This window comes from Lissotriton helveticus, chromosome 10 (genome assembly GCF_964261635.1).
Source record: "Lissotriton helveticus chromosome 10, aLisHel1.1, whole genome shotgun sequence".
NCBI lineage: Eukaryota > Metazoa > Chordata > Amphibia > Caudata > Salamandridae > Lissotriton > Lissotriton helveticus.
This window is the reverse complement of record NC_136071.1, coordinates 1,106,969,777-1,106,983,760: the sequence shown is the minus strand read 5'-3', so window position 1 is coordinate 1,106,983,760 and position 13,984 is coordinate 1,106,969,777. Positions and strand designations below refer to the sequence as shown.

Here is a 13,984-nt window from a genome sequence, read left to right as displayed (position 1 = left end):
ATTAAGAACACAGCACAGCACAGTTCAAAGCCAACGGGAAGGGTACGGGGTCAAAGTCAACAGTTACTCTTGCTCCGTCGGGCCACCTTCCGCCCGATCCGACTTGCCAGAGTCCTCAAAAGGTTCATGATCCATAGGCAGCGAGTCAAGCCAATCACTCACAACCCCAGGATGGTCGAAGAAAAAAGTACGATCCTTATGTACCACCCGCAGACGGGCCGGAAAGAGCATGGCATACTTTATTGACCTTTCCCGGAGTCTCTTCTTGACCCCCTGAAACCCCAGCCTCTGTTTCTGGACCTGTTGTGTAAAGTCCGGATAGAAGCTGACAGTAGAGTTCTCAAAGGCAATGGGACCTGACTGCCGCGAAGCCTGCAGGATAGCGTCTCTGTCCCGGAAATGAAAAATCCTCGCAATGATAGGTCGAGGGTTAGCACCCGATTTAGGAGTGCCGCCGGGGATCCTATGTGCACGTTCAACAGCGAAAAACTTGCTGAGACCCTTGGGCGCCAGGTGGTGCAGCACCAGGTCTTCCACCAATAGGTCCGTCGAGGCAGCAGTCGATGATTCCGGGACCCCAATCAGGCGAATGTTATTGCGCCTGGCACGGCTTTCATAGTCCTCTAGGCGCCCAGAGTAGTAATCATTGGCTTTCCTCAGATTCCCAACTTCAGCCTGCAAATCAGAGACGTCGGTGACCAGGCTAGAGGTCATAAGATCCAAGGATTTGACCTTTTCGTTTGTCTTCGCCAAGTCCGCCCTGATCAGATTGACGTCAATCGCCACCGTATCCAGTTTGAGAGTCAAGGCCTCATATTGTTGTCCCAATGAAGCCTTCATACCAGTGATGGCGCCCATGAGATCTCGCAGCGAGGGCTCGTCCTCAATCGATGAGTCCTCCGGCATTGTCGTCGAGGTTTTAGCTGCTGCTCCCGGCGATCCCTTAGCTTGGGTGTACCGGTCCATAATGTTCGTTTGCAGAGCACTCCCTCGAACGCCTGGTTTAGGCCCGCGCTTCCCACCCTCAGGCTTGGTGGCCATCTTGGATCCTGGACCCGCACGGGTCGCCCGTTGACGGGTAAAAAATGGTGACTGCGGTGGCAAATGTAGGACCAAAAGGGTGAAGGTGGTGCCAGTCTCCGATCTGGAAACCGCTACAGATCGGCAGTAGGAACGGAGAGACCAAGGATGCAGGAGTGTCCGGCCGCCCACGGAGCCGACAAAGTCAGGTTAAGCTCCGGACAAAATCGAAACCGAAAGCAATCGCCAGCCCACGCAAGTCTGGCAGTCCGTTGTTGTTCACTTACTGAACGGCAAGCGAGACAGGAGAGCGCGGGGCGTCGCCATGGAGCAGGCCTGAAAACTGCGACAGTCTGTAGCTCTGGACCCCGAAGTCCAAAAAAGTTCGTTGAAACAAAGAAATAAGCAGTAGAACTGTGCCAATAAACACCCGTCGTCTGAACCAGGATAAAGGACAGGATAGTCGATGGAGGTGGCGAGGGTCCGGGAGCCCTGTGCTCACGCGACCATCTTGGGTGCGCGCGAAGCTCCTCCCTGCCCTACTTTCTTGTAAAACTCCACCACTTCCCAAATGGCGAAAAACAATCTGGGGATGGATCCGATGCCCATGCGCAGTATGATCCAAAGGAGGAGTCACCTATCCTGTAACTTCCAAAGACTTTTCTACAACAAAAACAAACTGCAAACATCCGGCCCAACACTAGGTGGCCATCTACGCACAGTGTGTAACTCTGCAGCTCTACATGCCAAGAACAGATGCATACTAGTAAGTAGCATTTTCCATATTTACACACACACACACACACACACACACTCTCTCTCTCTCTCTCTCTCTCTCTCTCTCTCTCTCTCTCTCTCTCTCTCTCTCTCTCTCTCTCTCTCTCTCTCTCTCTCTCTCTCTCTCTCTCTCAATGTAGTCAAATTTACCAGTCAAAAGTAAAACTCAAAACCTTGAGAATAGAGTTCTTGACCAACATAGTTAAATTATAATGTTTATGTTGAACTAATATATATTCCCAGAATCACTCAGAGCAGTGTTCTTTCCTGGGATACACACAACAGTCTGTCCGTTGATGCATCACACCTCTGCACCAGCCTTTCCAGTGTATAGAGGAATTCAGTTGCAAAATATAGCATAATTAACCACTCTGAGAACAGTAATTTCCATTAGTGTAAAATTGTTGCTGGTATCCAAAAGAAATGAATTCCCCTTTGAATGTATCAAAACAGAAATGATTTGCAGCAGAATGTCTTTTGAAAGGGTGAGTTCTTATGAGCTGCATCAAAGGTTGCTTGAAAGTTTGACTCCTTTAGGTCTGCTCTAGAATGTAGTTAATAGTGTGAATTCTTCAGATCTAAACTTTAGATGTACTTTTAAAATGTTGAATTCTTCAGAGATGAAATTTGAAAGTTTAAGTGCTTCAGCCAGGGGGTGCCAAATCTTGTCAAATAGCTCTACTTGTATTGCCTTCAAGTCTGTGTTAACCTCTGCGGAAGGTTCATTATATCTCATTCTGTATGCTCACCTCTTATTGTGTAGCACACCTATTTTTTCATTTATAAAGACATGTCCCAACCAGATGACACTGACTGTTTCCACCCTGGGGCATGTGCACATTTCGCATTGAGTGCTAAAATTCTTAAAAATAAATATTAAACCTGCAGAGTTCATATAACCAACCCCTCCCCAGCCAACCACTCCTACATTACAGGCTCTGAACTTTCCAATATGACTTCCATGGAACTTTTCTTATTGTTTTCATAATCTACTTTCGAAATATTCATTCTTTTTCAGCCTTCAGATTAGTAGATATTGGTATATTAGGATATCAACATATCAGAACATTCTACGGATCCAGAATAAACATTAATATCTGGAAGTTATAATGTCTTTTGGCCTTTTGACATATATTTATTCTTATTTTTCATCTTCTCTGCTGCCCTCGTCTTTGTCCTTGAATACATTAAAAATTCAACCAAAGATGCCAATGGCATTAAGGGAAACCATGGCAAATGAAGAATATGGATTTATTTTGTTGTATTTTCAATGTCCGAAGCGCCTATATTGACTGAATATTTTACCTCCAAAGCAATCTTGTGAGAATATATGTACTCTCCAAGGCTGCACTGGAAAGCCTAGTTCCACAGCTCTTACTGTATCTTTTCTAGCAGTCAAAAAGCCATTTCTGATAATGATTTCCAAATTGGAACTTGAGAATTGCTTGTATGTCACTAATTGCTAAATTGAAGATGGGAAAAACAAGAAACTCGTGTATGTAATTTTAAATGTAATTTTTTTTTTTTTTTTTAGAATAACAGCGATCATTCACTTGTCATTTTGTGGCAGACTTTTTCCACATTTTAACATATCACCCTATACGAAACCTATGCACCAACAATACACCAGCATACTATCAACAGTCAGCTTCCAGGCTCTAGATTATCCTTCAGCTTATGTTATGCAATGCACATTTGTCACCCACCGATGCCGCCAAGTTACAGAAAACTTTCTTTACATGGAAAATGTACTGGGCATGCACTTTATCTGCAAAATGAAACATGTAAATTAAGTCAGCCTAGCGGCCTCTACTAATTGCTTTGATGCACCTCCGTATCAATAAATGTAACTTAGCCTGCTGAGCTGAATGGCGTGTTATAAAAAAAAAATCTCTATCTATCTATCTATGATTGCAGCCTGAGGTGACCGCATTGAGCGGTGTTTGCATTGCTCATTAGGCATCAAATGATATCACTGTAATGACAATAATAGAGATAACAAAATGGTGGTAAGAAATTGAGAAAAAATTATAATCAGAAAAGGTTAAGCACACTGTCCATCACTAACCATTGTTCATGGTTTGGTATTTTTAGAGCAGCATTGTTACTATTTGGCGTTATATGTTGCTATTCCCGCCAAGGATTGATAGGTTCTGTTATTATTTCACAGGATCAGTTTGGCAAGTTGAATAAAGTCCCCGAGTGGCAGAGATTGGCGGGCATAGCTGCTAAAGAGGTGGAGAAGTTTGCCAAAGACAAAGTGGACATTGTTTTATTGCACTGGAGGGACCGAATGGGAATTGCTCAAAAGGAGGTAAGACGTCAGGGCCTAAGATAATCTGCTGTTGGCTCAAATACACATTTCGCTAGGACCTCTATGAATAAACTCAAAATAATGATGCAAGTTTTAATGTACCATGTTAGTTGCATTTCATTGCATCCACCTCCTGGCAAGTAAAGCAATATGGCTGGTTTGTACATTTGGAGTTTCGAAGCTCTATCAAAAGAATGATTTCCTTTCTCATTTTCATACTTTTAGCCTGCCAAATAATTTGTACCATCACATTGCAACATGGGAGAGTAAATAAAATTGAAAATTGAAAAACTGTTGCTCTATCGAAATCTAAAAGACTTGATTTCCAGTTTAATAGGGTGAGGACAGCGCAAAGGCTGCATTAAACAGCATCAAATACGTGCCAATCCTAGAATAGGTCACTTTGTTGACCAGTGATTTTCATGGAACTTTTAACTTGGAATCCTCTACGCGAAGCAGGAAACCAACTTTTGAGGAGGCTCCTCTTGAGAAAAATTGGTTCTTATTTATTTCTGAAAGTTTCAACACACCACCCCAACTCAGCTACGATCCCCTGCACAAGATACAGAATTTCTGGAGAAACTGCAAATGGAGGGGAACCACCTTCAAGGGGAGAACCTAAGTAGTGTTTGGAATTGCTATATATTTGATTCGGATGATGATGCTCCGACTACCTTACTGCCACTCACAGAGTGTGTTTCAGCATGAGGGCCCAATGCAGGTCGAGCAGCAAGAGCGAATCAGTTCCTTCCATTGTTGAAGATGGTTCTCCGCTCCACTGTTGAGAATGTCGAGGAACCTTTTAAAACCACATTCTTCTCCCCTAGGGTGGAAACAAAATATAAGATTATGCCCCAATACCCTATTTACATCAGAAACCATGTGGCCATGACTGACTAATGGTGCATAGAACATGCAGAAGACCCGTTTTCCATACAAAGAACAAGTGCAATACGAAATAGCTTTTCAGTCCTGCTTAGCCAGAATGATAGTCTGAATCACATGGTGGAAATAGCACAGTACATTGTAGAAACCCACCATAAGAGTGCAAAGTTAAATCCAAGCTGGACATATGTTCCCTTGTACAGTGCATACACATCCTGTAGACATATCAGCAGCACTCTGGTCTTATGCAGGAATGCATGGCTACGAATTACAGGTTTTCCACCTTTAGAACAGTAACAGTTTTTAAGGGTTTCATTTAATGAAGTACATCTTTCTCTGCCGTGGGTAAATGGTATGTTAGAAAACATTAAAGAACACACAGCACCTGCCAAGCCTAATGAGGCAACAATCCAATCCCCGTTTTAAAAAACAAATAGATTTGTTATTCAGCATAAATTCTGAAACCAGAGAGTATACCAAATGCATGGTAGCCATGCAGCTATTGCACCAAGGTACCGACCAGCAAGATTGTGCTAAGGATACACAGGCAGGTGGAAACTTACTAATCAACATACTGGAAATCTCTTAAAGCATCCTGGCACAGAAATGGACAGTCAAGTAGCATTTCCAAAAGAATTACTAGGTGCAGAGTCAAGGTTCACATACAAGCACAAATGAAAATAGCGGGTTACAGTGGGATGTTTATCCCTGCGCTCAGCTCAAATCCGTCAATTAATGTTTCCTAGCTTTCCAAGCATATTTTATCAAATAATCTAAGGATGTCTATATTCACATTCAAAATTAACTTTCATTTTTCCAAGTCATAAACACAAAATTAAAAACCTATCATAAAAATGGATTCTATTCTAGAACACATTCAAAACCATAATGGTTCTTAGGTACATAGTCCTTTTTTCGTCACAGTTATATTATCTTCTCCTCTTGTGTAGCTTTATATATTATTGGATGCCATTAGCAGTACTTGTTGTTTGACAATGTAGAAGTATAGTCACAGGTTTAACCACAGTTGGAAACAGTTTGCAGTCCATATTGTTTAACAGTGCAGAAGTATATTCACAGATTTGAGCCATGGCGTGTTTCATGGCTTCCTGCCTCCACTTCAAGGCTTTACAAGCAAAACTTACAATATCAAGAAGGAAGATTTTTAACTTCCATATGGAGAAATAATGCTGTTTTTTAATTTACTGTTCTGTTTTTATAGGCCATTATACTTTTGTCACAAACTGGCACCTTTAATCCAATTTCACCGGTTTTATTTCCAGAAACTGCAAACTGTTTAGTTTCCTTAAATGCCTGAGGCAAGTAGATTGTGATCACTATCACCACATGACGGAGACAAAGGTTATTTAAGGTAACTGAATTAGTAGACTTCTTGTCAAGAGCAATTTGAATTTAGGAAGAAATTATGTGGTGTTACCTATACACGGCTATTCAATCACCTACTGCAATTGAGGAGACTGCTTTTGCAAGACCATTCTGCAGTTCACAGGAACTACTAATGCTGTCAGTGGAAAAGAATCCTACAATAATTCCCTTTGCTACAGTTCTCAAAGATTTCCATTGATGACCTTTATGCCATTATAGTTTATTAGTGATTCTCTAACCTTAGTTTTGCATCCCATATCTATTTCTGAGCTACTACTGTGAATTTTCATTTACATTCTTAGGGTGTTTACCATCCTTATTTTAAGTCTCTGCTGTGTGTATATATTGCTAGCCCACTCCTTTTTCACTCCCCAAAATCCCCATTTCATCAGATTGGTATAAGTATTAGGCTGCAAGTTGTTTGGGTTGGTGTTTTTTCTTGATGTACGGTATTGGATATGAATTAATGTACGTCTTTAACCTCACAAGAAAGTGAGGGCAAAAACGTTAGTGAAGAGAAGAGGTGGTAGACTAAAGTATACAAAAGAGTGTTCGATGGAATGCTTGACTTCTCAGCGCATTCCACATTCCCCAGTCATTCTTATTTTGCACATCATGCCATTCCAGTTTGAACCCAGCCATATGCAAATCAGTCTTAACCCTGCTCAAATGAGAGCAGTCCATCCCAAACTTTCAGGCCAGGTCCTCCCTGGACTGTAGCACAAGCAACTTATGACAGATAGGTTGGAGTGCTACGCCCGAGCGATTGCCAGTGCTTAGACTTATTGCTAGCATTGCTCCCATCACCTTTTGTTTGTTTGAAAAGAGCAGGTATAGCATCTCCAAAATAATGTGTTTGAGGCATATGAGCTGCAGATTGCACACTGTGCATAGATCGCCACCTAGTGTTGGGCCTGGATGTTTGCAGTTTGTTGTTGTGCTGAAAAGTTCTTTGGAAGTCACGAGAAAGGTGACTCCTCCTTTGGACCACATTGCGCATGGGCATTGGCTCCATCCCCAGATTGTTTTTTTCCGCCATCGGGTTCTGATGTGTTTCCTGCGCTCCGGTTTGGAACCAAATTTCCTTTGGCACGCAATACTCGCCCAGTTCGACGGTATTGTTTAGATCGCTCACCATCGACTCGATTCTTCACCACTCCGAAGTCTTCGATTCCAGTCGTCGGCGAAGGTCTTCGGGCCTACCTAGGCCTTACTTCCTGGCTCATGTAAAGGACGCCATTCAAAAAGTATCCTCAATGTGGGTCGAAGTTTCCCCACACCGACCTATATGAAGTGTGCAACCTTTGCCTCTCACCGGAGCACGAGGCCAAAGACTTTTCCGCTTGTGCCTCATTCCGCTCCAAGAAGACGATCTGGGACCGACTAGCTCGAAGAACTATGGCTCGCTTGTCAGCTTCCATCCCGACGACATCTTCAAAGAGGGCGTTGACGTGCGAGAACACCAGCACGCCGAAGAGAGTACCATCTCCTCAGATGCCGAAGACTCCGACGTCGAGGAAGTCACTCCATCTCAACGGGTCGTAAGTAAGATGGTCGACCCCAACCCTTCCTCAACACCCTCCAAAAAGGCTTCGGGCATACCCTCACCTTCGGGCCCAGGTGCACAACAAGAGACTGCTTCCCACGCTTCGCCTTCGGGCCCGGCAAAGAAGCCTACTAAGACTTCAGGCAGCTCGGGCTCGAGCCAGCCTGTCCCCGGTGCCGATCCTATACCGACACCGAAGAAAAAGCCATCTTCCTCAACCACCACACCGACCGTTGCTCCGACATCTAAGCACTCAGTGCCGAAGACTGGCAGTGGCTCATCGATGCCGAAACCGCACTCCGAGACGACTAAATAAAAGCCTAAAGCTCAAGAACACGCTTCAGAACCCAAAAAAACACCCATAACCGAAGAAACAGGTTCCGGTAAAGGACATTTCAAAAGGGCACACTTTTAAACCAAAGACCCCAAACCAGCTACCGACGGTGCCGAAAAAACCTACGGAGCCAAAATCCTCGACGCCATAGGATTTGCCCTATTCAGAGGAACTTTTCACACCTGATCCTAACCAAAAAACTCTTGTAAAGGATCCTAAGACTGGTCACTTGACTCTCAGCTCCAAGAAGAGACCTCTCCATTAAGGGTCCCTTCTTCACCACCTCCCCATATTGTTCCACCCCCTACTCCTCCACCTCACCATTCACCTACACCATCTCCTAATCCAGACGATGATGCAGACATAGCCTCTGATGGGATGATTACAACACCCCTGATGTGCCTTATGTCGCAAGACGATATATACCCTTCTAGACCTTCCCCACCAGAGGACACTATAGGTTTTAACCTACTAGTCCAAAGAGCTACCCAATATCATGGGGTGGACTTACACACTGATGCGGTGGAGGAAGATTTCCTAGGTCTACTGCCATTTTGCCAATGCTTAAGGGTGTCATCAAACACACAACAGAAGTTTTTAAGGATCCTGTCAGGGCTAGAGTCCTTAATCCTCGCATTGAGAAAACATAAAATATAAAGCTGCCCCTACAGATCCAGTCTATATTAAAGGTCTAGCACCATTAGACTCTTTAGTAGTGTCTAATGCACGTAAACGTGCTAATTCTCAGACATCAGGTGAGGCCTCACCACCAAACAAAAAATCTAAGTTACTTGACGCCTCTGGCAAAAGAACAGCGTCACAAGCAGCTAATATCTGGTGCATTGTCAATACCCAAGCGTTGCTGGCCAGATATGACAGAGCACATTATGATGAACTAGAGTCCATAATGCAGCATCTACCATACAAATACAAAAATAGGGCCAATGAACTTATACAGGAAGGTAAAAATATTACTAATACTTACATTCGTTGTGCCCTAGATGCTGCAGATACCGCCTCAAGGGCAATCAATACCAGCACCCTACTACGTAGACATGCTTGGCTACGTATTTCAGGTTTTAAACCCGAGGTACAAAACTCCATCCTTAATCAGCCATTTGATGAGACACATTTATCTGGCCCAAATGTTGACGTGTCTTTGGAAAAGATGAAAAAAGACACCGATACAGCAAAATCTATGGGAGCTTTGCAGCAGCAAGCTCCCAGATGTTCCTTTCGTCGCTCATCATACAAAGGCAACACAAGAGGCTACTCCTCAGAAAGTCCCTCCACTTCTTACAAGACCCCTAGCCAAACCACATTCACTAAGGGCTACCAAAGAGGGGATTACAGTGATAACAACAACAAAGGCAGAGGCAAAACCAACAACTCCCGCTCTGCCTCTACCCCTACCCAATGACTTTCCATCCCCCCCCCCCTCTCCCCCCCCCCCCAACATTCCACTCCTGTGGGGGTAAGACTACAACAATTCCTTCCTGCCTGGACCATCATCACATCAGACAGGTGGGTGCGACAAATTATTCAGTCAGGTTACTGTCCAGAACTAACATCTACCCCCCCAAACATACCACCCAAACAGCGTCCAATGTCACACGAACATCTATCACTGTTAAAGCAAGAAGTAGTATCTCTGCTACAAAAAAGTGCAATAGAACCAGTTCCTCTGCACCAACAAAACAAGGGGGTTTACTCTCTAAATTTTCTAATCCCAAAAATGGACGTCTCTCTAAGGCCTATTCTAGACCTCAGACAGCTAAACATATACATACAGTCAGACCATTTTCACATGGTCACACTTCAACAAGTCCTTCCGCTCCTGTCACAAAACGACTTCCTTGCTACTTTAGATCTCAAGGACGCATACTTTCCCATTCACAAGGCTCACAGGAAGTATCTCAGATTTGTGATAGACGGGCAACACTATCAATTCAAAGTACTCCCATTCGGAGTCACAACAGCACCAAGAGTATTCACCAAGTGCTTAGCAGTAGTGGCAGCGCATCTACGAAGACAACACATCCATGTCTTCCCGTACCTCGACGACTGGCTCTTAGCTGCTTCCATGCTCATGACGGAGCTGCTCCGTCATGAGCCTCGGTTGAGCTGTGCTCATGACGGAGCGGTTCCGTCATGGCCCGCACGGCGCGCCTGCGCGCCGCGAATTCCGCGCATGCGCTGGACGTTCCATTGAGCGGGCGGGGCCGTGACGGAACCGCTCCGTCATGAGCACAGCTCAACCGCGGCTCGTGACGGAGCGGCTCCGTCACGAGCATGCGAGCGCCGCTCGGCCCCCCTCCCCCCTAGCGCTGCGGCGGAATTGCCGCCGCAGCGAAGGGGATAAAAGCCAGCTCATACAACCAATGCGTGGAACACACTCATGCCACGATACAGCTGCTCCACAAATTGGGGTTCACAATAAGCCACGCCAAGTCCCATCTACAACCATCCAAGGTACAACAGTACCTCTGTGCCACAATAAACACCTCAACAGCGCTAGCTTATCCCACTCCAGCAAGGATAGCCAGCATGCAAACTCTTCTAACAAAGTTTCAGCTACAACACTCCCTTCCAGCACGAGTGTTCATGCAACTCATAGGGATGATGGCCTCTTGCATTTTCATAGTGCCCCATGCAAGACTTCAGATGAGTCCGCTACAAGAATGCTTATCACGCCAATGGAACCAGGCTCAAGGTCAAATAACAGATCTACTGTTGGTAGACGGTCGGACTCCTCGCTCTTTGCAGTAGTGGAACACCAAAAACCTTTCCAAGGGACGACCGTCCTAGAGCCAGTTCCTCAGATAATCTTGACTGCGGACGCATCGCTCTCCCGCTGGGGAGCCCACCTCCTGCAACACACCATGCAAGGCAAGTGGACACCGCAACAAAAGTTTTTCGTGGGTGGCAAATAGGTCTATGTGAGGTTGTCCCCACATCTGAAAGAATGGCTGAAGAACTTGTATATGAAGTTCCCACTCGTGGGTCTGTTGTGTTTGACGACTTAACAGATCTGCTATGGCATTTTGTACTCCTGGAACATGCTGGGCTAGAAGGAATATGTTTTGAGGTATAGCCCACCGCCATATGTCTTGTGCTAGTTGAGAGAGCTGCAGGGAGTGTGTGCCTCCCTGCTTCTGTATGTAATACATGGCTGCCATGTTGTCTGTGCGGACTAACACAGCTTTGTTTGATACTTGCTTTTGAAAAGCTTTTAGTGCTAGGAATATTGCTAGTAACTCCAGATGATTGATGTGGAGAACGCCAAATGCCCAAGCTTCGCCGCCAGTTATCCACACCCATTGTCCAAAGGCAATGCGATATGGATGAACTAGTCAAACAGATTTGCGTACGCTTTTTCACCTCTACCACTCATGCCACTATAGTACGCAAACTACAGCGGCATTCTCTCACCCTCATCCTAGTTGCTCCAACGTGGGCCAGACAGCCGTGGTACACCACACTGCCACAACTGTCTCTAGTACCAGACCAAAAATTGCACCTGTCTCCACACCTCTTAACACAGAACCGTGGAGAGATCAGACACCCGGACCCTGGAGAGATCAGACACCCGGACCCAGCTCAGCTCAACCTTGCGATCTGGCTCCTGAAATCCTAGAATTTGGATATCTGAACCTTCCTCCAGACTGCATGAATGGCTTTAAAGAAGCTAGATGTCAAACCACTAGGGCATGTTATGCAGCCAAGTGGAAACTATTTGTAATATATTGTCACAACAACAATATTGATCCTCTAGATGTGTCTATTCAACACATCATAGGATACTTACTGCATCTCCAAAGATGTAACTTAGCCTATACCTCTATTAGACTACATCTCGCTGCAATAGCAGCATATCTGCAAAACAGACAACATCTATCTCTATTCAGAGTGCCTGCCATTAAAGCCTTTATGTAAGGCCTTAAAAGAATAATTCCCCCCAGTGTACCACCTTCACCTGTATGGAATTTAAATGTTGTTTTCACGCGGTTAATGGGACCTCCCTTCGAACCCTTACACAAATGTGAACTACAATTTTTAACGTGGAAGGTTGCGTGCGTTCCTAGTAGCTATTACTTCTCTGCGGAGAGTTTGTGAATTACAAGCACTAACCATTCAAGAACCATTCTTGCAAATGCATCCCAATAAGGTAGTTCTGCGTACTAATCTAAAATTCTTGACCAAAGTAATTTCTCCCTTCCATCTCAATCAATCTGTGGAATTGCCCGTTTTCTTCTCGCAGCCACAGAAAGTAGCAGAAAGAGCTCTTCATACTTTAGATGTCAACATAGAGCATTGCTATACTACATAGAGAGGACACAACCCTTTCGTAAGACAAAACAACTTTTTGTATCTTTCTCACCACCACACAAAGGTAATCCCATTTCAGAATCTGGGATAGCTAGATGGATTGTCAAATGCATACAGATTTGTTACCACAAAGCTAAACGTACATTATCTGTTCCTCCTAAAGCCCACTCTACAAGAAAAATAGGGGCTTCAATGGCATTTTTAGGGAACATTCCCCTAGATGACATCTGCAAAGCAGCTACATGGTCTACCCCGCACACATTCACAAAACACTATTGTGTAGATGTGCAAACTAAACAACAAGCGAATGTGGGCCAGGCTGTTCTCAAAACATTATTCCAAACTACTGCAACAGATAGGGGTGGTCGCCGGTAGGAGTGGGTACTGCTATACAATCTATGCACAGTGTGCAATCTACAGCTCATATGCCTCGAACTGAAAATGCTTCTTACCAGTATGCATCTGTTCTTGGCATGTAGAGCTGCAGAGTTGCACACGCGCACCCGCCTCCCCAGCTACCATTGTCAGTTCCAGTATTAGATACAAATTATTATATGGGCATCCTTCCTTTTCTTGCAAAGCTCCATCATTTCCCTATGGCGAAAAACAATCTGGGGATGGAGCCAATGCCCATGCGCAATGTGGTGCAAAGGAGGAGTCACCTGTCTCGTGACTTCCAAAGAACTTTTCAGGAAAACAACAAACTGCAAACATCCGGGCCCAACACTAGGTAGCGACTATGCACAGTGTGCAACTCTGCAGCTCTACATGCCAAGAACAGATGCATACTGGTAAGTAGCATTTTCCTTCCTACCGGTAAGACGCAATGTTACTTTGAAGGCTCTTTGTACAATTAGTGTGAGGAGTGAAGAGCTATCGGCCTTAGTAAAGTGAAACGTCTGTGTCAAAAACCCTGATGTGTAGTAGGGTGTCTGTCGTCAGTATTTTCAACTACAGAAGGAATTGCAGTGAAATAAAGCAGTCTAAAGAGGAAATTAATTTGTGTTACAACTTGTAGATTACTAAAAGCACAGAATTCAAGTGACACTTTTTATTTGGCTAGAGAAAACATGTATGTGGCCTAGACGGTAAAACCTCATAACTCACCTTCCTTTTGGGAGCTGGGAAGAGAGGCACAGCTAATAGAACAACTTTCAGTATGTACGATGCAGGATTTATTCTCTTGTGTTAGTGGGTGTGCATGCATGCATGTTCCAGAGTGTTAGCTGATTAATGTTGGGTTGTGGTTAGGACTGTCTTTGTGCGAACTAAGGTGTATTGAGGAGCATTTCCACAAAGTGTTTGTAGTGGTCCACTCTTTAAACATATATTTTCATTCAGAGATTTAATGCACAAACAACTACTTTAACCTAATGTATTAATTTGTGTTTTG

The 13,984-nt window shown here is 44.4% G+C and overlaps 1 protein-coding gene across 2 annotated transcripts in view; it reads left to right on the top strand.

Moving 5' to 3' along the window:
* DNAJC13 (DnaJ heat shock protein family (Hsp40) member C13) overlaps window positions 1–13,984 on the top strand; it is a 1,517,524-nt gene that overhangs the window by 596,486 nt on the left and 907,054 nt on the right. For both annotated transcript variants that reach the window (XM_078663869.1, XM_078663868.1), the window contains exon 20: window positions 3,968–4,111. In XM_078663869.1, coding sequence (XP_078519995.1) covers window positions 3,968–4,111 — 144 coding nt within the window. The remainder of the gene's footprint in view (window positions 1–3,967; window positions 4,112–13,984) is intronic.